General features: G+C 33.9%; 1 protein-coding gene across 3 annotated transcripts in view; it reads left to right on the top strand.

The window, feature by feature from the left end:
* The window catches only part of BMP5 (bone morphogenetic protein 5), a 210,850-nt gene that overhangs the window by 56,694 nt on the left and 128,031 nt on the right, over positions 1–26,125 (top strand). The window contains exon 1 of one of the 3 annotated variants that reach the window (XM_012441608.3): positions 17,853–19,065. The exons of 1 other annotated variant lie outside the window; for it this stretch is intronic. In XM_012441608.3, the coding sequence (XP_012297031.1) occupies positions 18,576–19,065 (490 nt within the window). In that variant the 5' untranslated portion in view covers positions 17,853–18,575. Of the gene's footprint in view, positions 1–17,852; positions 19,066–19,105; positions 19,140–26,125 lie in introns of those variants that run through there. One more of the 3 variants, XM_012441610.2, reaches the window with a different exon arrangement.

Here is a 26,125-nt window from a genome sequence, read left to right on the forward strand (position 1 = left end):
AGAAAAAGAAGGGCACTTCATAATGGTAAAAGGATCAATGCAACAAGAAGAGCTGACTATCCTAAATATATATGCACCCAATACAGGAGCACCCAGATACATAAAGCAAGTTCTTAATGACCTACAAAGAGACTTAGACTCCCGCACAATAATAGTGGAAGACGTTGACACCCCACTGTCAATATTAGATCAATGAGACAGAAAATCAACAATGAAATCCAGGATTTGAATGCAGAGCTGGACCAAGTGGACCTAATAGACTTCTACAAAACTCACCACCCCAGATCCACAGAATATACATTCTTCTCAGTACCACATTGCACTTACTCTAAAATTGACCACATAATTGGAAGTAAATCACTCCTCAGCAAATGCAAAAGAACAGAAATTTCTGTTCTTTTGCAATCAAATTAGAACTCAGGATTAAGAAACTCACTCAAAACCACACAACTACATGGAAACTGAACAGCTTGCTCCTGAATGACACTGGATAAACAATGAAATGAAGGCAGAAATAAAGTTCTTTGAAACCAATGAGAATGAAGACACAATGTACCAGAATATCTGGGACACATTTAAAGCAGTGTCTACAGGGAAATTTATAGCAATAAATGCCCACATGAGAAGCTAGGAAAGATCTAAAATTGACACCCTATCATCAGAATTGAAAGAGCTAGATAGAGGAGCAAGATTAAAAAAAACTCAAAAGCTAGCAGAAGACAAGAAATGACTAAGATCAGAGCAGAACTGAAGGAGATAGAGATACATACACAAATAAAAACAGTTGAAGAAATCAATAAATCCAGGAGCTGGTTTTTTTTGAAAAGATCAACAAAATAGACCACTAGCCCGACTAATAAAGAAAAAGAGAGAAGAATCGAATAGATGCAATAAACACAATAAAGGGGATATCACCACTGATTCTACAGAAATACAAACCACCATCAGAGATTACTACAAACAACTCTATTCACATAAACCATTAAATCTGGAAGAAATGGATAAATTCCTGGACACTTATGCCCTCCCAAGACTAAACCAGGAAGAAGTTGAAACCCTGAATAGACCAATAACAAGGGCTGAAGTTGAGGCAGCAATTAATAGCCTACCAATCAAAAAAGTCCAGGTCCAGACGGGTTCACAGCTGGATTCTACCAGATGTACAAAGAGGAGCTGGTACCATTCCTGCTGAAACTATTAAAAACAATACACAAAGAGGGAATCATCCCTAACTCATTTTATGAGACCAAACCTTGGTATAGACACAACTAAGAAAGAAAATTTCAGGCCAATATTAATAACGAACATCGACACAAAAATCTTCAACAAAATACTGGCAAACTGAATGCAACAGCATATCAAAAAACTTATCGATCACAATCAAGTAGGCTTCATCCTAGGGACACAAGGCTGGTTCAACATATGCAAATCTATAAATGTAATCTATCACATAAACAGAACCAAAGACAAAAACCACATAATTATCTCAGATGCAGAGAAGGCCTTCAACAAAATTAAATTCAACAGCCCTTTATGCTAAAAACTCTCAATAAACTAGGTCTTGATGGAACATACCTTAAAAATAATAATCACTATTTACAACAAAACCACAGCCAATATTATACTGAATGGGCAAAAGCTAGTAGCATTCCCTTTGAAAACTGGCACTAGAGAAGGATGCTCTCTCTCACCACTCCTATTCAATACAGTATTAGAAGTTCTAGCCAGAATGATCAGGCAAGAAAAAGAAATAAAAGGTACTGAGTTAGGAAAAGAGGAAGTCAAATTGTCTCTATTTTCAGATGACATGATTGTATATTTAGAAGACCCCATTGTCTCAGCCCAAAATCTCCTTAAGCTGATAAGCAACTTCAGCAAAGTCTCAGGATACAGAATCAATGTGCAGAAAGCACAGGCATTCCTATACACAAATAACAGATAGACAGCCAAATCATAGCGAACTCCCATTCACAATTGCTACAAACAGAATAAAGTACCTATGAATACAATTAAAAAGCGATGTGAAGGACTTTTTCAAGAAGAGTTACAAACCACTGCTCAAGGAAATAGGAGAGGACACGAACAGATGGAAAAACGTTCCACGCACATGGTTAGGAAGAATCAATATCGTTAAAATGGCCATACTGCCCAAAGTAATTTATAGATTCAGTGCTATTCCCATCAAGCTACTAATGACCTTCTTCACAGAACCAGAAAAAAAACACATTAAACTTCATATGGAACCAAAAGACAGCCTGCATAGCCAAGGCAATTCTAAGCAAAAAGATGTCAAGGAGGCATCATGCTACTTGACTTCAAACTATACCACAAGCCTACAGTAATCAAAACTGCATGGTACTGGTACCAAAACAGAGATACAGACCAGTGGAACAGAACAGAGGCCTCAGAAGCAACACCACACATCTACAACTATCTGATCTTTGACAAACCTGACAAAAACAAGCAGTGGGGCAAGGAGTCTCTGTTTAATAAATGGTGTTGGGAAAACTGGCTAGCCATGTGCAGAAAGCAGAAACTGGACCCCTTCCTGACACCTTACACTAAAATTAACTCCAGATGGAGTAAAGATTTAAACATAAGACCTAACACCATAAAAACCCTAGAAGAAAACCTAGGCAGTACCTTTCAGGATGCAGGCATAGGCAAGGACATCATGACTAAAACATCAAAAGCATTGGCAACAGAAGCCAAAGTATACAAATGGGATCTAATTAAACTTAAGAGTTTCTGCATAGCAAAAGAAACAATCATTAGAGTGAACCAGCAACCAACAGAATGGAAAAAAATTTTTGCAATCTACCCATCTGACAAAGGGCTAACATCCAGAATCTACGAAGAACTAAAGCAGATTTACAAGAAAAAAAAAACCCATTCAAAAGCGGGTGAGGGATATGAACAGACTGTTTTCAAAAGAAGACATTTATGAAGCCAAGAAACATGAAAAAATGCTCATCATAACTGATCATTAGAGAAATGTAAATCAAAACCACATTGAGATACTATCTCACGACAGAATGGGGATCATTAAAAAATCAGGAGGCAATAGATGCTGGAGAGGATGTGGAGAAATAGGAACACTTTTACACTGTTGGTGGGAGTGTAAATTAGTTCAACCATTGTGGAAGACAATGCAGCTATTCCTCAAGGATCCAGAAATAGAAATTCCATTTAACCCAGCAGTCCTTTATACCCAAAGGATTATAAATCGTTCTGTTATAAAGACACATGCACATGTATGTTCATTGAGGCACTGTTTACAATAGCAAAGACCTAGAACCAGTGCAAATGCCCATCAGTGATAGACTGGACAAGGAAAATGTGGCACACATACACCATGGAATACTATGCAGCCATAAAACGATGAGTTTGTGTCCTTTGTAGGGACATGGATGAATCTGGAAACCATCATTCTCAGCAAACTGACACAAGAACAGACAACCAAACACTGCATGTTCTCATTCATAGGCAGGTGTTGAACAATGAGAACACATGGGAACAGGGAGGGGAACATCACACACTGGGGTCTGTTGGGGGGTGGGGCCTAGGGGAGGGACAGAGGGGTGCGGGGAGTTTGGGGAGGGATAACACTGGGAGAAATGCCTGATGTAAGTGACGGGGGGATGGAGACAGCAAACCACCACGGCATGTGTGTACCTATGCAACAATCCTGCAAGATCTGCATATGTACCTCAGAATTTAAAGTACAATAAAAAATTTTAAAAAAAATCATAAAACAGGTTTTTGTATTTATTTTCTTTGATGAGTATAAAACATTAATATCTGTAAGATTGATTTATGACAGGTTCGTATTCTGTAGAAAGTAGATTTTCAGTTGATATTATTTAACATTCCATTATAAATATTGAGATGCTAATAATTTTTCTAAATCAGAGGATATCTTAGGTAAAGAAACTCCTAATGCTGTATAACAAATTACTCCCTGCCATGGTTTCAATGTGTCTATTCCCTCCAAAATTCATGTTGAAAACAATCTCCATTGTGGTGATATAAAGAGATAGGACCTTGGGGGAAGTGAAGACCTTATGAATAAATTATTGTCTTAAAAAGGGCCTAAGTTAGACCTTTTTTGCCATTTTTTTTCTTCTGCTATGTGAGGAAATAGTGTGCCCTTCTGCCATGTTAAGTACTCAGCAAGAAGGCCCTCAGCAGATACAGACTGCTGGCACCTTGATTTTGAACTTCCCAGCTTCCAGAACTGTAAGAAATACATTGCTGCTCTTTACAAATGACTTAATCTCAGGCATTTTGTTACCGCAGCAAAATAGACTAAGACATCCCTATACATAGAAAGTTAAGGCAATGAACATTTATTATTTTACATTTTCTGTGCATTAAGAATCTGGTGACATAAATAGATAACTCTGGCTTAAGGTCTCTTGTGAGACTGTGGTTAGATTGTTGAGTGTAGCTGTGATATCCTCTGATGGTTTGATGGGGGTGGTGAGTGGGTGGAGGGATTTGCTTCCACGTTTATTCATGTGGCTTTTGGCAGGACTCGGATCTGCTTCGAAGCTCATGCACGTGGTTATTAGTAGGCGTCAGTTCCTCACCATGTGGGTCTCCTCAGAGGCTCTCTCAAAGTCCTCACCACAGGACACCTGGTGATCCAAGAGACGGAGAGTCTGAGAGTGAGAAAGAGAGAACACTCAAGTTGGAAGTTAGTCATTTTATCATCTAACAGTAGAAGTTCTTGTGTATTTTATTCATTAGAAGCAATCCATAAGTTTGGCCCACACTTCATGGGAGGGGATTACACTAGGCAGATGGACCAGGGGCCATTTTAGAGGCTGCCATTTATCTGTATCAGGACCTCAACCCAGACCATTTTCTTGAGGTATTCACATTTTTACACTGAAGAACATATGAATATTCTGTAACAATTTTGAAGACATTGTTACTATTTGGCCCTCTGCATCACGGAAATTTTTTCTATGATTGTTTCAAGCAATACTTGATAGTATTAATAGTGGTGACTATTAGGATGGTTGTTATTGAAATCTCTAACTAGTACATTGAGACAAAGACCCTGTTTAAGAGAAATCTGCCATGTGTTGCAAAGATCGATATCCAACTCTTTCCTTTATGTATTTCTTACTCTATCTTTCTGCAATACATATGGATACATTTCTCAGATCTATCTTCATTAAGTTTTTCCCTTCAGCTGTGTGAAATGTGTTTGACCATTTATTGATTTTTAAAGAAATTGGTGCTCATATTTTTATTTCTATTAGATTTTTGTTAGTTTTCAGACCCTCCTGTTATTTTCTCAATGTCCTGCTTTAAAAAAATGATGAGTTTTATTTCTTCTGTTGTATCATTATCTACTATTTTAAGCATAGTTTTAAAAGTTTTTTTGGATGGTTTTATTCCCTCCAGTTTGGGGGTGTGCAATACCTCCTGCTGTCTTACTTGATAACTCCTGCTCAGGTTAAATTGCTTCCTCATATGGTTTGTAGTTTTTGATTTTCAATTTTAATAAGTGTTTTCTCCCTGTGTAGAATACTGTGGACTCTAGGTGCTTAAAGTGAAGCTATTAACATGTATCTATGCTATGTTTGTTCAACTGGTTTAAGACAAGTTTTTAATATTGAGGCTTGGGAATTCTATCACTATCCTTAAGAACAGGATAGTACCATGAACTATTTTGTTTTAATTTTTAAAGAAGAATTTTTTATTTTTTCACTTAGATCCTTAGGCCAAATCAAATATCATTTCCCTAGGGGTTGTTATTTTATCTCTCTCTTTAGTTGCTCAGAGGTCGCCCCTTTATTTTCCTAGCTTTCTATAAGGATCTCACATTCAACATCTATCCTCATGTAAGTCCAAGGTAATATTCCTGTCTCTATATGGACATTTAATCTGGATCCCCTAGAAATGTAGCTTTCCTGAACCCCCTAAACATCTATTGAGTCATTTTGCAGATTCTCTGGTTTTACATTTCTTCTTTGTTGTTGACACTTAGGAATTTCTCTTATTTTCCTTTAAGCTCATCTATATATTTCACCTCATTATTTTGATTACATGTTATTTACTGTTTACTTATGTAGCAAGAGATGTGTTTTGTTACTAGTCAGGTTGTAAGAACTGTAATGAAAACGATAATATAATTTGTTGTTGAACCAATTCCTTTACTTATTTATTAATGTTTATTTTCCCTCCCATTCTTGATTTCTTTTGTTTTACATTGACCCCATGCTTAGACAATCTCACAATTTCAGATCCTGTCTTTAGTGAAATCTATGTCTATGTAGAGTCTTTCATTTCTTTTCACCACCAAATGGGTCTCTAGATGTACCTAGGTACTTACAGTATAATTTTTTACCCTACAATTTAAAACTGTGTACATAAAATACTTATGGGGTGAGAAGGTATAAATCCTTCTAGCTGAAAGAAATGTAATTAGTGTTTTGGCAAATTTGAGTGTGTCCTTGCAAAATTCTGTTCTGTAGGTTAGTGGTGTGGTTTGGTATAAAGAGAAGTAATAGAAATGTTCACAACAGAGACACAGTATATAAAAGTCCCTTTGTGTTTTTCATTACAAGGTCATTACTTGCCATTCTTTACAAAATAAACATGAAGAATTGTTTCCAGGTTCTAAAGTTCAAGAGTTTTTGGACAAACTTAGCAAAATGGTAAGTAAAATACTTAAAGGACTGTAAATGAAAAGAAAATTTAAAGATGTATATTTTCATAGCAAGAGGGATAGGATTATTATTTCTAAAAGCTTAAAGTGTGTCTAAACATTTCCATTCAAAAAGGCTGCAGTAAATTTCTGCAACTTTACAATTTATATAACCAAGAGGTGGCAGTATTCCATTTGGTTTCCTTTGGAAACTCATTCTCTAGAGGTAAAATTTTCAGTTATATTTTAATTAACTTTTAAAACAAGTATTAATAAATACCACTATTATTACATGTACTTAAAATAATCATAATTGAGAATTTTTTTGAAAATAAGAACATTAAAGTGTTTACTGTATAGAATAGTTTGATCTGAACAGCCAAAAATGAGAACATTTTCAACATCAGCATATGGGTATTTTACATTTAAAATACTTTATTTGTTACTAGATTGTCTCTTTGGTGTTCTCTGTCTTAAATATTGATTAATTTATTTTATAACTCTATGAAAACAATGCTTTATCTTCAGGTCTAAGTAGTTAATAAGGGAAACAGTTTGGATTGCAAATTTATAACAGACAATATATTTTCATCATTATCCTTCAACATTTTCTTCAGGAAGCAAATAATAAACATTTAAGAACATTTTCATCTATTGAAAATATATACAAATACAATCTTCAGCTATTAGTATTACAATGAAAGCAGCTAACATAAATAATTGAAACAGATTTCAATTCCAAATTCTAAATCTGTTCCAAAAAATCTTAAATGAAAGCTTACTGGAGGCACAAATTCTCTTTTACAAGCATATTCTGGCAAGAATTGACTTAACAGTCAATTATTACAAACAAAATCCAGGTTCCTTAATTAAAATACAAAATATTGGCTCTCCTACTTAGCCTGAAATAAGTTATGTCTTAAGGAGACTGCAATTATGGTGGCGCCTTCTAATGCCACTGATGGTCAGAGCCTGTCAGTGTTTGTATAAAAACCCATTTCTTTAGAGCTTTGCAACAGTGCTGTGGATTGTTACTTCCTTAGCAAAAGCTTGGCATCAAAATTCTAAAACAGAAGTTTAGGGATTTGTTTTTTTGAGTTTGGTCTGAACACCAAAAGACTTTCATTTTCGCTTTCATAAACATGGAAAAAGTAAATTCTACCATTTATTATAATTACATTTTTGAACTTGAGAATTTTATCTTTAAATATGTATATAAAAGTTATGACAGATATATTTGGCAAATAATGCTAAATATAAATTAATGAACCACTCATAGCAATTTTGAAACAAGTTTTAAAGCCTTTACATATTTGAATGATAGCTATTTTTATTTGGTAAGCCCAAATAAGTTTTTGTAATTTTATCAAAACGAATAAAATGCATTTATTTTTCATTTAGCAATGTTGGTGGCAGAGTCTTTTTAAATGATGTGTTTATTCATGTAGGCCTCCTTAACTGACCTAAGGAAGATTTCTAGGACAGAAAAGTTTACGCTAGTTATAATTTTATCTTTCTTCTACTCACTTCTCAGTTGCAAGAATGGAAATGACAGTCAAATTGTCTACGGGTAGTCAGTGAGACTTGGGAAAAGACAGAGCAAAAGCCACAAACTGATTTTTACACCTTGGATTTGTACTGTATTTGCTTACTTATATGTAGTGTTTCTCAAAGAATTTAGTGTTGTTCTAGATCATATTGGCATAAGAAAATATCCTTTAGTAGATAAGCATTTTGGTCACTGTGTATTGAACTATACAGTTATATAAACTGTATGAAAGTTTGTATGGACCAGTCACAATTGTGACAAACATTTCTTAGACTTTGATACAATATTAGTAAAGTAGTAAAAGACTTTACTAATGAATAATTATTAGTGTTTGTCACAATTGTGAGTGGTCCATATAAACTTTTTTACAGTTTATATGATAAACTGTTGTCATTGTTTATAGATGCTTTATAAATGTTTTTAAGCCAATTTATAAATTTCATTCTATGCATATTCATTCTATTGGATGTCTTTATGCCAAAATCTGTTCCTGTAACACTGAAGCTACAATAATACATAAGAAGAAAGTTCCATCCTTCAAGAAGTAGTAAAATCTTGTAACACTTGACATTTATTATTTATTTTGTGTCAGGAGTCATGCCAAGTCTTTTGATGTTTATTAACTTATTTAATTCTCATAAAACCCTAAGTGATAGCATCTGCCATTATCTCCACTTTACAGATCAGGAAACTAAGGCAGAAAGTGGTTACACAATTATGAAATGGTGGAGTCAGGATACAAATTTAGTCTAGTTCCTGAGCAGAGGCTCTTAATTGTTGTGTTATTTTGCCTCTCCACTTATAACAAGACAGATATATTCTTTTCCAGATGTTCTGGTTGAAAATCAGTCTTAGGATATGTTTTGCATGATGGCAATCAGCTCCTTAGATAATCACCTTCTTAGCTCCTTAGATACTATGATTCCATAGTAAAATTTGTGTGGAAAGTGCTATATGCTGTAACTGCCCTTCACCACCATATTTAAAAAAAAATCTAAATGTGCAGTAGCATGCTAAATGCTTTTGGGCAATCTCTTTGCAAAGGTATGAAAATTATATACTTCTCCACAGCAATCTGAATAACACATGTGACACATGCTATGATAATGATCACTTTATATTTATTAAAGGATATTCACATTCTGCATCATTTAAAGATCATAAAAAATCCTCTGAAATACATCTTGTTAATGTCCCTTTTTTAAGGTAAAGAAACTGAGGTAGAGGTGTTAAGTGACCTTTCTTACATGTAACAAAGCGGACAGTAGCAAAACTGGTACTTGAATCAGTTCTAATTCAAAACCCAATACGCTCAATTGTGTAGAGCAAATGTCTCCACTGTCGAATACCACATTCTTGTAGGTAATTGTCTATAGGCTTTAGATGATTCTTTTACCAAGCTCTTGGTTGTGTATTGCCTCCTTCAAAGAAGAACAAGCTGTTTCTCTTTTCACTCATCATATTCAGAAGTTGACAACCTCCCTTAACACTAATGGAAAATCTCAGGGTAGATGTGCATTTTAAATTTATTTCCTTTTACAGTGGAAGAGCAGTTAGTGAATCAAGCCTATTTTTTCTCTATTGCTGCTGCACTGGGATACCATAGGAAGAGATTTGCAACGTGCTGTTAAAACAATGAGAAATATCACCAAGGAGAGAAATGCTGTATATCCTTCAGGATATTAGGAGATTGTACAGAAAGATAACAGCATGAAATCCATGGCTTTGTCTAACTTTGTCTATCCATAGACATAACAATCTTATTTTGGGAAATGATCTTTTCATAGTAATTCTTAAGTCTTTTACTCTTCATCAAATGATGAAACAGGAATACAAACATTGAGTCCCAGGCTGTCAGTGTGAAGTAACCAATGGAAAAGCTCACAGGAATCTCAATTTTACTGGGCCAAGTGCCCATGGTAATAAGTTATGAAACATGTTGACTTTTATGAAGCATTTTCTCATACATGTTCTCATTTAATGGGTTCAACAGCCTCATGAAAAAGGACTCTTATTTTCTCCATTTCACAGATGAAGAAACTTAGATTCAGAAAAGTGACTCTTTGCTGTTACTCTGTAGTTGCGAGACTCCATTGTGACTTTTCCAAGGTCATTCAGACAGTAAGTGGCAAAACCAAGATAAAAATCTTGTTTCCTGGCTTTAAGCCCTATGCACTTTCCTTGGCAAGCACTATGCTTCTTAAATATCCCTGGCATTAGTCATGGAAGTGGAAAAACTGTAAGCAATGAGAACTGAAGAATTTTTACAACATTCTTTGAGTACATGATAAGTGATAAGGTATAGAAGCTTTCTACTAAAAAGTTTCAAGCATCCAGATGACATTTGGATAGCTGCAAAGATAGAGTGTTCATATCATAAAGTAATGAGTTGTAAGCTTATGCCCTGTAGTTATTGATTTTATCCTTCTAAGAGATTCTGATTCTATCATATATGGATGATTTATATTTCAGTTTCGCAGGAAGATTATGCTAGTGTGTTCTTGGACTTACATTGCAGAAGCAAGCACGCATTGAAATCTGCATATTTAGCTTTATAGAGAAAGCTGCGAATATTTGACCTACTCTAGATACCCATGAAATAACTTTGGGCATCTAGACAGCTCTTGAAAAGCCTGACTAGTTGTGAGTATTGACACTTGTCTGACTTTGTTTAAGGAATGTTATCAGATTGATCTTTTTCTAATATGCCTTTATCATTGATTTAAGAAGCATGCTTAAAAATATGTGTAGGTGTGTAGTATATTTACATATAAAGTTTCTGGATTATAGTAGAAATTGTAGACAATTTGGCTTAACTTTATTTCCCTAGAAGTGGTTGGAGGAAAACATACAATTGATAAGCATCACTTAAAGACAATTTTTCTTTGAGAAGGTGTAAAAATCTTAGAAGACTTTTAGAAGACACAGTATTTAGTGAGACTGCATATTGGACTAGAGCCTACTATTAAGAGAAAATATCTTATGCCAAAATATAAAATTATCGAATGGGAAGAAGTTAATTCCTTAGACTCAAAGATAATTATTCATTATAAGTGTGAACTGACAGGATATAATTTCAACAGCTACTTAGGTTATTTTCTTGTATTTTTACTATGAGGCTCCATATCTCATTAAAATTCAGAGTTATTGCTGGATTCAGTGGTGCATGCTTTTAAGTGTTAGCTACTCAAGAGGAAAAGGTAGGAGGATTGTTTGAGCTCAGGAGTTACAGTCTGTAGTGTGCTGTGATCATCCCTGTCAATAGCTGTTGCATTCCAGGATGGGACACATAGTAAGACCCATCTCTAAAAAACAAATTTAGAGTTACTATTATTATTATTATTTTGGCCAGAAATAGTGAAAGAGTTGTGAATGTTTCAAAAGGATTTATATCTACATCTGAAAACACTGATCTTTTTGGGTTCAGTAAATAGGGTACAATATTTGCATCTGTTTTCACAAAAGGAGTTTGAAAGTCAAATGAATTTATAAGGTGGGAAGAATATTATTATACTGCAGATTGATGTCATCACTGCCTTGCTGATGAACGCGCAGCTATAAAAATACAACTGTTCTAGAAGACAGAATAAAGAAGAAAGAAGTGGAGATTAGAAGAAGAGATGGTAGGATTAAATCCCTCTCTGTAGGAATAAAGGGGTGGTGAAAGGTGAGAGATAAAGAAAACAGTTACACACTTGAAAGAGAGTTCTAGATAAGAAAACTAGGAGGGATAAGGCTTTTAAAAATGGAGACACAAGATAAAGAGTTTATTGTAAAATGGAGGAACAAAAGATAAAAAGAGAATGCAAAGTATACGAAGATAAAATCAATACATTTTACATGTAGAAAGTTACTGGGAAATGAAGATGGAAAGGAGATACAGGGTAAGAGGTAACTTCAGAAACAAACATGCACCTCTGAGGACGATGCATGTGCATGCACACAGCTCTCTCTAAAAACCAAGAAAGTGGGAAAACTTCAGAACTGAATGTATCCAGTATAGGCATGGAGGGCTCTTGTTATATGCGTTCAAATAATGACTAAATTGTTTAAAATTAGATTTTAAAGTTTTATAGTGGAGGGGGCTTTATAATTCACATGATATTATAATCTAAGAAAAAAACTACAAATAAGAGCAGAGGACTATACAATAAGAAGATACCATTTTGAAAAATATATTCTTATTCCCTCTGTGACACAGTAGCACTTTGTGTCTAAGAAGCTGCATTTTAGGCTCAGTATTTGAATACAAATACCTAAAGAAATTGTTCTAGAAACAGCTGACTTCTAAATTTGGGAAGAGTAGGAACTGTTTTATTTACTGCTGTAGTAGGTATGGAATAGCCTACTATTTAGTCTGTAAATGGATGCAAAAGGTTTTCTTAATGCAAGCATTGTGTATCCATTCAAAGAATAATTTGTTACATACCATAGAAACTTAGCAGCAATCAGGGAAAAAATAAAAATTCTTGCTCTAAATTTGAAGCTGTTATTATGATACTGAAGTATAGTTTATTATATGTGCAGTGAATTATATGTTGCCAAGATTATTTGTTAGGCATTCTCAACTTTGGCTACATATTAGTATTGAAAAATACTGATGCTTAGGATCATTCTCAAGAGTTGTGATTTAATTGGTCTTGGGTATGGCCCCACACTTAGTATTTCTTAAGCTGTCCTCCTGTCCCCAGTTTGTGATTCTAATGTGAAGCCTGGTTTGAGAACCTTTGTGTTCAAGGGATATTTACACGTATAGCTTGAATATTAATAATTATTGTTATGTTCTCTACTATTAGTTATATTTCCTTAATGTATTATGTCTTAGGAAGCAGATAATCCACATTCTCTCATATCACAGTTCATAGATTTTGGATGACATACACACAAGTTCTTTATATTTCTGATGGACAGTTTCTGTCATATATCTTGGACCAATTTGTTAGGCTTTAAATTTATCTTAAAAGTTTTGAAGACGACCCTATAAAATATTGTCTGCTTCCTAGTAAAAAAGAAAGCTATGAAACAGTAGGGCCATTTAATGGAAACATTACAGATAATAGTAAGTCTGCCATCAAGGCCATTTTGCATTAGGTAATTTTTAAATTTTCTTCAAATTGTCTCATTGTGAATATGTCAGGACTAGTGACATTTATAGATTTTAGTTTTCACTGAGGATCAACATACTGGTCATGGGAATTTTTGGGGTAAATTGGCAGCTGTGCCTTTCATGAACTATCATACTACCACAGATTTTGATGTGGTCAACTTATTGGTAAGATGCTTGTAGTTAGAGTCAGCCATCTATAAAAGTATAAATAGTGTGGGTTTATAAGCATTTACTTTAGTACTCACAAACATGCCTTTAGTGCATTCTTCCATGCTCCAGACTCCACCTCATCCCTGGATCTACTGTGTGTTTCATGTCTGCATGTACCTACTGACCCACCTTACTCCTGCAAGAATGGCCGTAATTAAAAGGTCAAAAACAATAGATGTTGGCATGGATGCAGTGAAAAGGGAACATTTTTTAGACCGCTAGTGGGAAAATAAATTCTTAGAACCATTATGGAAAACAGTATGGAAATTCCTTAAAGATTTAAAAGTAGAAAAGCCTTTTGTTTGTTGATGCTGTTAATTACTAATGTTTGTTAAAAATAGTCATTTTTAGGGCTTCTCACATTGTAATATGGGTCATAAAAACAGCACCAACAAAACAAAACACAATAAGCAATTACAGTGCAAAGGAACCAGGGTGTTAACTGACAGGACTACAAGTTGCTCATTTGAGTCAAGGGCTACTTTAATTCAATAGGCTGTCCTTATAGTGATAGACCAAGGTATTTTGCAAGTTCTAATATAATTTTTTACATAATGCTTTCACTTCTGATTCATTACAATTGCCTAGTATTGACAGAAGTTTGTAGTTGGATTCATAACTCTGGGGTAAGATGTGTAATTGGCACGTTTCTTTATGAAAGGAAACTTTAGAAGGTTAGGGGAGCCTCCCTACTAAGTGATGCAGCAATTCATCAATTCATCAGCTTAATGAATCCTTACAACTATTGCTTCAGAGAGAACTGCCCTTAAAAATCCCTGGAACATTATTAATCTTTGTTAAGAAAATAGACTGTTATACAAGTATTAACTGATCCACTAATATGTACTCCTTTGCACCAGTGGCCAAAATAAACTCAGCCCTTATTTTCATGCAGTTTGCATTATAGTTGATAACTCAAGAAAAAAGTAGAAATCTCTTTTGATTAATAACTACATTTAAATAATCATTTTATAACCTTAATCTATTGATAGGATAAGGTCTACTCTCAGGGAATAATTTAAAAATAATCTTAGGAGCATGTAATATTACAAAGCATATTGAAAAATCTTCTGTTCATTTAAAACTGTTCAGTATTGTCACCATCCATTAAAAATACCAAACATTTCAAAAGTTTTTGGTGACTGTATTTTATTATGCATTTCCAAGACTTCTTTAACAAGTGGTAATCAACATGGACCAAAAGCCTATGCTGCCCATGATTACAGTCGCTTTCGGGTTATAATAGGCAAATCTAAGTCAGATGGTGGTGTTGTAGAACTGCTCTGCCTTCCTTTGGATTACACCATATTCTCTGTTTATATGTTTTTCACCAAAGAGAGTGAACTGAAGCAATTTAATATCATAGATGCTGCTTTGTTATGCATTTGTGCATGTAGTCACCAAAAAGATTCAAGAAGGTGACCCACCTTCCCTAAATTCTCCCACTGCTTCCAGTCTCTTCAACCTTCTAAGTGGCCTTATCTCTACCTTTTCCTCTTACTCCCTCCAACACAATCTGAGATAGCTTTTGCTTAGGATTTTATGAGCATGTTCAAAGGATTTTGACTTTTGTTTTAATCTGAGAGACAATTTAGAAAGCAGATGTCATTTACACTGGGTATTTGTCTTTTACTGCAGTCATATCTTTCTATTAGGAAGTTTTTCTCCTAATACAGAGAAAGGTGAAATGTTTTCAAGGAGAAAAGAACACAAAAAACAAAAAACCAGAAGTGAAATAGAAAAGGTCCTTCTAGAGCCAAACAGACTTAAATGCTTCATACTTTTTTGGAGCAAGTTTCTTTTGAAAAGTTAAATAAAAAAAAAAATTGGTTGCATGGACGTAATTGGTTTATATATCCATGTACTAAATGTGTCAAATTTTAATGAGGGAAAGATAAAAATGAACACAAAGAATGACAGTGGAGAAATACTTCTAACATGTATTCCAGTGTCTCTGTTCCTCACCAGAAGGTCACTGACATTAGAATATACCCAGGCAAATAGTACATTGTGAAAGGTAGATTTTTACAAGGCTCCTTTTCTTGAAATGTGCTTATCTTCAGACACAATTTTTGTCATGCTCTGGGTGTTTTTCCTGTCCCCATGTCTTCTTTCTCAGCATATGCTTATTCCGTATGTTCAATGCCTTATACAACTTTAAATACGTACTCTGAAATGTGGACTGTTTATACTTCGCAGTTGCAAAATACTTTATCTTTCAAATTGCTCTCACATATAAGTCTACCTGAGAATCCAAAGGATGGGGTAAAATACATGTACTTTTAGTTGAAAATGAATCTTACTTTAGGTTTGGTGGTTACTATTTCCTCTTTATTCCTGGAAGGCTTTTTCTTTATTTTCTTTCTTTCATTGCACATTTTGATCTTTTTGAAAAATGAGTGTTTGCCAAATCTAGTCTGAGTTGGAAGGAAGGTCGGTGGGGAGGGTGATTACTTCATATTCTAAGAATACTAGCAACTGATTTCCAATATAGAGGTAGGCTATCTGCCTGGTGAAGCAATTAAATTATAATTACACTGATTGATATTATAAATCATGCTTTGGGAAATTGAGTTTTTAAGACTTGTGATGCCTTGTCTCATTTTTATTTTTCACATGTATCTTAGAAAAAAATCAGCACATATGGAAGATAATAAGAGTTCTTTCTTCTAGTGTGGTCAGTTTTTACTTTGTAACTCTATGCTGTGCTCTAGAGACAAATGAAGCAAATTCATAACCTTGATTTATTTTAAAATATAGAGAACTGTAGCCTCCTTTATCTAGGATGCTTTATAAATGCAGAGAAACTTTTTGTCTTAAAGTAATTGATTTAACTTTGTTTCTTAGTTTGGTTTGGATATTAAATAAGCAATGTGAAGAATTTTAGCAATTTAAACTATTTCTTTTTGAAGTGGTATTTCTTAACTTACTTTCAACCTGCACTACTGCTAGTCTTTGTGATATCCATTTTATAAGGGTGTTCCATGTATGTCAGCATTTGGGTCTGCTACTGTGGCATCCTACGTAACTAGTAATAAATAATTTTAAGTAAAGCAAATATTAAATAGCAACATCAAGTTTTTGTGTAATAACTTTGTATAATAAAATTGATGCATACAATATGATTCTGCAAGCCCTTTCAGTATTCGGCATTCACCAATAACTGAAGACTTGTGAGAAATATGACTTTTCTTTATACACTCAGAGGAAATATTTAAAAAGAAATTAAACAAGAAACCAGGCGCCTCTAAGTAGAGTAAAGGAAAAACATTAAAATTTCATAACAGCTCTAGAATTTGCTCGATAAATTTACATTGGTATCAGAATGCTATCCCAGACAATGAAAGTACTGTGAGCCCTAAGGTTAAGTGAGAGCCTGTAAGGAAAATTATAGCTGCACAAAAACATTGTAGACTTCCAAATTTTAAAGGCATTAAACATTAAGGATAAACACGTACTTTGCTCATTTCCTTGGATTAAGTATGGTATTTTAGAAAGGTGTGCACTTTCCCCATTTTACCCATCAAATTTTAAACACTCAAATTTCAATCTGCATGTAGTCATGAAGATTTGATTTGTGTTTATTTGCATGGGTTAAAACAAAGTACTGAGTACAATTTATGGGAAATACCTAATTTGTAAGTCTGTGTGTATTTCAACTGAAATGACTTAAAAGTTATGAATCACAACACTACATCTTAGGATGTTTGTATTTCAACTTTACTGATTTAATAAGAAAAATAAGAATATATTTTTCTGCTTAAAATGTTAATACTTAAAGACACTTAAAGCTAGGTTATTTAATCAATTATTGAATTATTACAACTACTACTTTGGCAGCTAGAATATATTTATTAGTGATTAATTCTCTTCTGTATTTTATTTTTAAAGAATCTATCATTAAGAAACAGCAAATTAACCTCAATTTACAACTCATCCTTCTATTTTTTAAGAAGTGTATTTTAATGACTTACAAAAACTAGAAATAGTCTTGAACATAGAACTGAGATTACCAAGCTAATGTAGGCACAACCTGAGACTTAATACAGAAGTGTATTAAGTACATGTCATTAAGAAAAAAGATCTAAAGAAGTACTGTGTAAAGTGGATGGCAAAATTTTCAGTGTACTACCTGAAAACTGCCTTTTATTTCCCCTAGAATTTGTATGCTCCATGCATCACTATTCTTTGTTAGATGCGTGGTTATAAAATTGTGAAAATGGAGACTTTTCTGGTAGCAAAAGGGTTAAGTTCTTTTTGCTTTACCAGTTTCAAATTACAATGAGAAGCCTCTTCTTTCCCAGCAGGGTTGTGCTTACATTACTCTTTAGATCTCTCTTGAAGAGGGCTGGTATATTTGTGCCTGCTGGAGGTGGAATTAACAGTAAGAAGGAGAAAGGGATTGAATGGACTTACAGGAAGGATTTTAAGTAAATTCAGGGAAACACATTTACTTGAATAGTACAACCTAGAGTATTATTTTACACTAAGACGACACAAAAGATGTTAAAGTTATCACCAGGCTGCCGGACAGATATATATTCCAACACCAAGGTGCAGATCAGCATAGATCTGTGATTCAGAAATCAGGATTTGTCTTGGAAAGAGCTCAAGGGTTGAGAAGAACTCAAGAGCAAGTGAAGATAACTTTGGGAACTACAGTTTATCAGAAGATCAACTTCTGTTAATTCAAATACCAAAGGCCTGATTATCATAAATTCATATAGGAATGAATAGGTCATCTGATCAAATAATATTAGCCGTCTTCTGCTACATCAATGCAGCGAAAACTCTTAACAACTGTGGATAATTGGAAATCAGAGTTTCGGCTTTCTTAGAAGTAACTACTCTTGACACATTCTAAAATATTTAAAATAGGACAGGAAAATCAGTGGCGATGTTGTGCTCAGAAATGTCACTGTCATGAAGAATAGGTGAATTTATTTTTTCTGCTACTGGGAAAGTGTACCTCCTAGAAACTTAATTTTTTTTTTTTTAAGACGACAAGAAGGACTAAAAATATCAACTTTTGCTTTTGGACAAAAATGCATCTGACTGTATTTTTACTTAAGGGTATTGTGGGTTTCCTCTGGAGCTGCTGGGTTCTAGTGGGTTATGCAAAAGGAGGTTTGGGAGACAATCATGTTCACTCCAGCTTTATTTATAGAAGACTACGGAACCATGAAAGACGGGAAATACAAAGGGAAATTCTCTCAATCTTGGGTTTGCCTCACAGACCCAGACCATTTTCACCTGGAAAACAAGCATCCTCTGCACCTCTCTTTATGCTGGACCTCTACAATGCCATGGCCAATGAAGAAAATCCTGAAGAGTCGGAGTACTCAGTGAGGGCATCCTTGGCAGAAGAGACCAGAGGGGCAAGAAAGGGATACCCGGCCTCTCCCAATGGGTATCCTCGTCGCATACAGTTATCTCGGACGGCTCCTCTGACCACCCAGAGCCCTCCTCTAGCCAGCCTCCATGATACCAACTTTCTGAATGATGCTGACATGGTCATGAGCTTTGTCAACTTAGGTATGTTGTTCATTTGTTTGTTCATCTATGCTATTAAAAAGTGGAAGTTTTCCTAATGGTAAAGGAGCTGCTTGGTAGGTGGTCATGTTTATATAAAGTCATTTTCTCTAACTCTCCTCTCTAGCTTCTGTTTTCTTTCTTTCATTGATGCTATGTAAGATTTTGCCTTAGGCAAAACATCATATATGTGTATTTAATATGAATAGTTAAAATTGAACACTTATAGTGTGGGTCTTTTCAGATTTTGTTAAAATTTCAACCTCTCTTAAATACATGAATGCAAAGGCAGTAGTCTAAAAACAGGGAAATTTATGAGGATAGCTATGCTATGGGCAAAAAAGAAGAAAAAACCACTTACAGATGGGAAAGTAAAAGTGACATTCAGAACCACTTTTTTTTCCCAAAGGGATTTAAAGCACATATAAGTATATATTCACATACTACTTAAAAATCTCTCACCTAGGGGAGGCAACTACTGTAAAAATACAGATATAAAATTAACCAAGATTGAATAGCACCATAAAAGATAACTATCAAGGAATGAAGGAAGGGATTCTGAAATTCTGTAATAAATATTTCAGAAATAAAATTTCAATCTAACACTTCTTAAATGTAATGAGTAAAGTACGTTATACCTACTTGATTTTTTTCACAGGCAAGAAAAATGTAAGACATGCTTTAGTGGTCTTTACCTATACAAAATTTTCCTTCTACATGATATAAAATAGTTAATTGAAATTTTCTGTGAATAGCAACAATTTTAGTTAAAAAAATTTAAAATTATGTCTTAGTTAAAGCTGGCACTTTATGGTGGTTTTTAAATACTGACAATGTCAAATGATAATTTAACTCCCAATATTCCCTCTCACAATTTTAAATTATTTTATAAGGGCCGTTGTTTTCTTTAAATGTTTTAATAAAAATTGAAGGTGAAATTTACTATCTTTTGGCATTCAAAGGAGAATAACATTGAACCTATTTTATTTTTGAAGATTAAAAATTCTGTCAACATATTTAATCCACTGAGAAGAATTGAGAACTTTATGATGTTAGAACTTTTAGAGCTTTGTTTTAAAAATGCAATCTGCTTTGACTTAAAATTTACATGTTTTATTAAACACTTAATTAAAAACTTCCTTATATAACATCTCAAAGGAAATATTCTTTGAATAGTCAGATATGAAGAAATCTTAATAACACATGGATGCTTTTATAATATGTGTTGCTTCATATACTCTGCTCATATGCTCTTAGCAATTCTAGCATGAAGGATGAGGTACTTAATAAATCATATGTTTTATGTTACTAGAGACAAAGCTCTCATTATTAAGTTGTAGTAAGTCATCATTTGTTGCACTAATCAGGTGTCCTGGAGGCCTTTTCTTTTACATATAATTAACCGACTTCACATGGAACATTTTAGCCATTAAAATATAGCTTAAATTCAAATTAATTTGATTGCTTTTACCTAGTATAAGGTACATGCAAATGTAGCTTGTGGTACCTTTTGCTTTGTAGCATTTCTAAAGTATTAGTCAAGAATTTAAATTAGTTTCAATATTTTAATAGAAAAATTTCAATGTAGCAAAATTTATATATTTATAAACCATTGAGAAAATCAGGTCAGATCATCTAAAATCTGACAAAGAAGGATATGCTAGTCATATATTTTAATAAACAATAGCTCAGTCATGAATGTCATAATATATTTTATTGGAATTGTTCTGATCATTCAGAAGAGAAGTGTAAGCATGATTTTTGAATTTATGTGCTTACTTTTTATAAATCTACATAGAATAAGAAAGTCAAAGCCAATAATAGTTTTATTCATTGATTCCTAGAACTTTTTCATTATTCAGAAACACATTTTAAAATAAATGACATTTTGGTTACATTGTTCAGATTATAATAACATAGCGGTGTATTAGTTTATTGCCTATATGAAGAAACACAATTATTCATTTGATTCTAGAGAAACAATGTTAGCTATAAGCCTTAGAGAAATTGTATATTTATTTTTATCATGCTTGAATTGCTGAGCATTGCTTTATACTCAATAACAAGCTATATTATTTCTTCTTCATTTAATAATTCCAAACTAAATGTCTTACATGAAATTACTGACAAACTGATTCTGATACTAGGTGAGTTTTTCTTGGTAGACTTTAAGGAAAATTAAACCACAGCTTAATTATCCTTTGACCATGTCTTCTAATACATCCAAACTTTATAACTGATCACTACTCAGTAAAAAGCTTTAACTTTTGCATTTCGTTTATTATAAAGTAAGCTAATAAGCATACTGAGAAAAGGTGAATGTGTAATAACTTTATTAGTTGCAATAAGAGTATGAGTAGTTTTTTAATGTAACATCCATTAGCAAATATTAACTGTAGTTTATTTCATGTTCTTATAAGACTACAAAGGATTAGATTTTTTTTTTCAGTACCTTAAAAGATATACATGTAATTGAGACTAAGTACAAATGAGTCAAATTAGTAATAGGCAAGAGATTTGTAACGAGGAAGCCACCTGGATATTTAAATATGTGAAAAGAATCTGTTGACATTTCCTGTAATTAGAAGAACTATATGAAAAGGATCTAGTAGCATCCTTTTAAAAAATGCTTGTTTGTTGTCCCTTTCAAGTCAAATAGTGGATTTTCTACAGTTATCTTGTCACTCAAATTATTTTTTTCAATATAGTTTTGCTCATGAAGCTAAAACTAACCCAAACTCAGAATCATGCTTAACAAAATATCTACCGTTTAAAATTCAGATGAGATTAGCTTTATATTCGTAAGTAAAAAATAGATTTGAATTTACTAAAAGAAAAATAAAATGTAAGTAAATTGCTTAAGGCATGCAAACATCTGAATATGAAACCAACTACACCATTTTAACCTTTAGTGATCTGTTCATTTTGAAGAAACAAAGATAAATTATTGTGTGCAGAGAAATATTCCTTCTATTGTATACTTTACTCTTAGACCACTTTTATCAGTCTTATAGTATTAAATTTTATAGGTTGAATTCTTTGCTTTTTCTTTAAAGCTGTTGAATATCAGTGAAATTTTTTCTTAGTCAATATAACATGTCGTTGGTAACAAAATTTATTTCTGGTAAGTTTTTTTTTCTTTTTAACCATCTTTTTGTCAAAAGTGCTAAGTGTTAGTATATGTATTAAATACAATACAAGTTAAAAACATGATTAGATAATTTGCTTACAATATTTATCTCTTGTTTACATAAAGAAAACGTGTAGTGTATTTTTAAGATCTTTTAGTGAGAAGCCAATTTTATTTGATTTCTTGGTGATAGTATCACCATAATAACATAACACTAGATGTTTTAGAGGAAGTAAAAAGCAGTAAAAACAGGAAAATTACTTTTATATTTTTCTTTGTATCTACATATTCCTCTGAAAAAGTTGAACTTTGAGTTTATTAATTTTTTTTACTGTTTATATTTCAAGAATACATTATTCCAAGCATGAAAATATTTAAATGTGTTGTTTAATTTTTTAAATATCTTAAAAGAACATAATTAGTATGTTATAATGACAGAAAAAAAAAACACCTTCAAAAACTTTAAATTGAACCTTTTTTGCCTGCTTCCTCAAATCATTAAGTTCTCTTGGTACTGGAAAAAAAAATGCTTATGTTCTCAGTTGACAGATTTGAAAGACATCATTGATATTTATTGTTGTTTTTGGCTGAATCAAGTGCCCAGTGGAGAGGAATTTATATACAAATCTACCTAAAGATGCCTATCTATGTAGTCTCTCCAACAGTTATTAACACTTGCGTAACATAAACACACCCATAAACACATGGAAGACTTTTTTTTGAAGGGGGATGGGTTGGAAGGAAAGATAATCTAAAGCCATTATAGTACATATTCATAAATTATGCCTGGAGTAACTAATGCTAATAATGGATAATGCAACAATCATTCTGTTAAAGTTTTAACTTTTGGAGAGAAAAATATTGCTAAGTGTGGAGTCCTTTTTCTCTTTTCTCCGGCAACCCTTCACATTCATAATCATGACCAACGGGATTCTTGTTCTCCTTTAAAGATGGTTGATTGTCAAGTGACTGGCATGACAGACAAACTCTGGGTTGCCAGAGATAGTTATAATCATAGTTTAATTAAACACGTTTTTTGCGAATTTTAATGGTCATTCACAAATATCAAGTTTTAAAAATTTAATGAGAAGTATTAGCTGGAAGTGAGAATGACTTGGGACTGCCTTGGCCGCCACCTCTCACTCCTTCCCTTTCATTCTTCCATTTTCTGTAATATCAACACCCTCCCACCTCCCTTCTCATCCCAGCATTTTTTGGCCTTTCCTCCTCGTTATGGGTCTCTGTAGCCCCAGGCTCTCTTGGCACCCCTCTCCTTACCACTCCCACCCTTCCTGGGGTCTGCCTTTGGTCTTGGTTTGCTAGAGGCTTAAATTAGTTGAAAATCAATTAGTTACAGTTTGAGAATTGAGGTACACTCTCCTGTTTTCTCTCCAGTTGAGAAGGAAAAGGTTACAATGTGCCAATTGCAGCCTCCACCCACTGGGAGGAAAGCTCCCCAGGGCATCAGAACTGCCCTGGCTCTTGCCATCCCTGTAATTGTTTCTCTATCATCCCATTCTTCTTGGCCTCCTCATCTCTCCCTAAGGATCCCATTGACAGGATTTAATTGTGTTTTGCCTTTATTTTATAAAATAACATTTAAAAGGGAAAATTTCAAGCAAAGTAAAAGAAAAACCAACATTGAACAAAAATAACACTCATCAAACATGCCATTCCTGTTTAGCTTATAAAAAGCTTTTGCTTATATGATCTTTATTTAATACTGTCACTTCCATGAATAAATTAATTCTTTTGAGAACAGATAATAAGAAAGAATAAAGAGATGTAGAGTAAGATTTAGAGGCAAACAGCAATGAGGATGAGACAGAGCAAGAAATAAAATATTTTTGAAAAAGTACGTGAAAGAAAGAAAGGGAATGAAATGAGTCATTAAAGGCTGGTCTTTGAGTTGTGCAGGTGGAGGAGGTGCTGGGAAATCCTCAGTCTACCTCATACTAAACAGCAGCTAATTCAACATCCCCAACCACATCAGCTCAAGGGGAAAACCCTTTCATGCTTACACACTAAAATACCGAAGTGGGGAAGAAGGGGGGTTGTCTTAGTGTGTGTGTACAAGGAGCATACAGACAGGCTACTCACATTTACAGTCATAAATAATGCAGTAGCTCAGCTTTAAAAAACCACAGGTTAAAGGAAGAGGCTTCCCTGACGCACAGGAGAGGGGCTGAGATCAGAGGAATCACTGAAAGGGTTGGAGGGAAACAATGAATCCCTTGTTCTAAGTAATATTTATGAGTGCTTCTTTGCACCTTAAGTTCATATTTTATTGGCTGGGCTGTGGGGTTTCCCCATTTGCTCATCTCTTAAAATAATACCCTTGGCTAAGTTATCCTTTAAAACACACCAGTCAGCCTTGACAACCAGCTCATTTATTTAGGGGAAAAGGGATCTGTTTTGATTTTGATGTTAGATTGGGATGTTTAAGATTCAGCTCACAAAGTCTGACAGTAAGATAAAAATAATGGTGGAGTATTCACCTGCCTTTTTCAGAGATGTTTCAAACTATCTGCCTAACCAAGTAGTAGTAACCCCTAGTTTGTATGAGTCTTGCCCAAGCAGTTGTGGATAAATGATAATTTTAAAAGACAGAAACAAAATTTGTTCAAATGTATGATGTTTAAAATGAGGGAAAAAAATGACTATTTGTAGATTAGTATGAAAGGTCTCTAGTGGTTTGGGGAGAAAAGAAAACAGCAACAATAACAACAAATCCCCCAAAATAAAAAAAAAATGCATTAACTTCAGCTTGGAAGGCAGCGAATTAAATAAATATTACATAACTCTTAGAAACCAAAACTTTGTATAATTCTGAATAGTTTGATTTAGAAATTAAACTGGAGATTGTGCTGTTTTATGACTTCTAAGACAGTGAAGAACCTTGTCTTTGATATTGTGTTTGTTCAGTTTCTTTCTGGAAAAAAATTTTAGCAACTTTTATTGTTCTTGTTACATAGATTTCCTGGAGTTGTTAGGAATATAGAAAATAGTTGTAAAAAGTCAACATCAACAGATGTAAATCCCACTTAGATTTTCTTCAGACTATAAGACACATTTAAATCAAGAAAAGATTTACTAACACGTGCAAAATCCTGCAGCTATTTTAATGCTATAATGATATAAGAAGTTCAGTGTTGTTGCGCAGATTTTCTGTCTCTGTTCTCACTCTGTGATTACCCTTTCTATATAGGAGACACAGCCATCTCCAGAATCTTAAGTTCATGGCATATGATTGCTCACATGACTTTAAAGTTTAATTATAAATTAAACTTAATTGTTTTCTGTGCTTCCATCGCAGAAGTAGGGTAGTATACAGAGAGCCAGAATGGATTGGAATCCCATATTCCATGCTTACTAGCAGTATGAACTTGAGCAAGTTATTTAAATCCTTTGTGCCTCTGGTTCCTTATCTAAAAAGTGCAGATATTAAGATCACCTTTTTCGATGAAATATTGAGAGAATTTTCAGGAGCAGCTACATAATCTGTGGACCCTGATGCAAATGAAAATGCAAGCCCCTTCTTCAAAAATTATTAAGAATTTCAAGATGGTGGCAGCGGAGTATTACACCAAGAGCATGGCCCTTCTAAGCCCAGGGCCCTGTGCAACCGCACAGGTCACTTGCCCATGATGCTAGTCCTACACGTTTTGATTACATATTGTGGCAACAGAAACCATGTCCCATTCATCACTCCCCCGCTGCCCCACCCACTGAGGTATATCAGCATTCCCAGAAGAAAACAGACAGAATGTGTAAACTGAGTTGTTTAGGAGAGTTTAAATAATGTTAAAATGTTTATAGTGTTGTGGGCAGAGGGTTTTTTTTGTTTTGTTTTGTTGTGGCAAAACAAAGGATAAAATAGTATCCTGGGATGGCAGGGTAGCCTTCACTACTCCTGAGCAGGGAGCATAAGTA

Source organism: Aotus nancymaae, unplaced genomic scaffold (assembly GCF_030222135.1).
Source record: "Aotus nancymaae isolate 86718 unplaced genomic scaffold, 86718_ANA_hifiasm-v0.15.2.pri h1tg000040l, whole genome shotgun sequence".
Lineage (NCBI taxonomy): Eukaryota > Metazoa > Chordata > Mammalia > Primates > Aotidae > Aotus > Aotus nancymaae.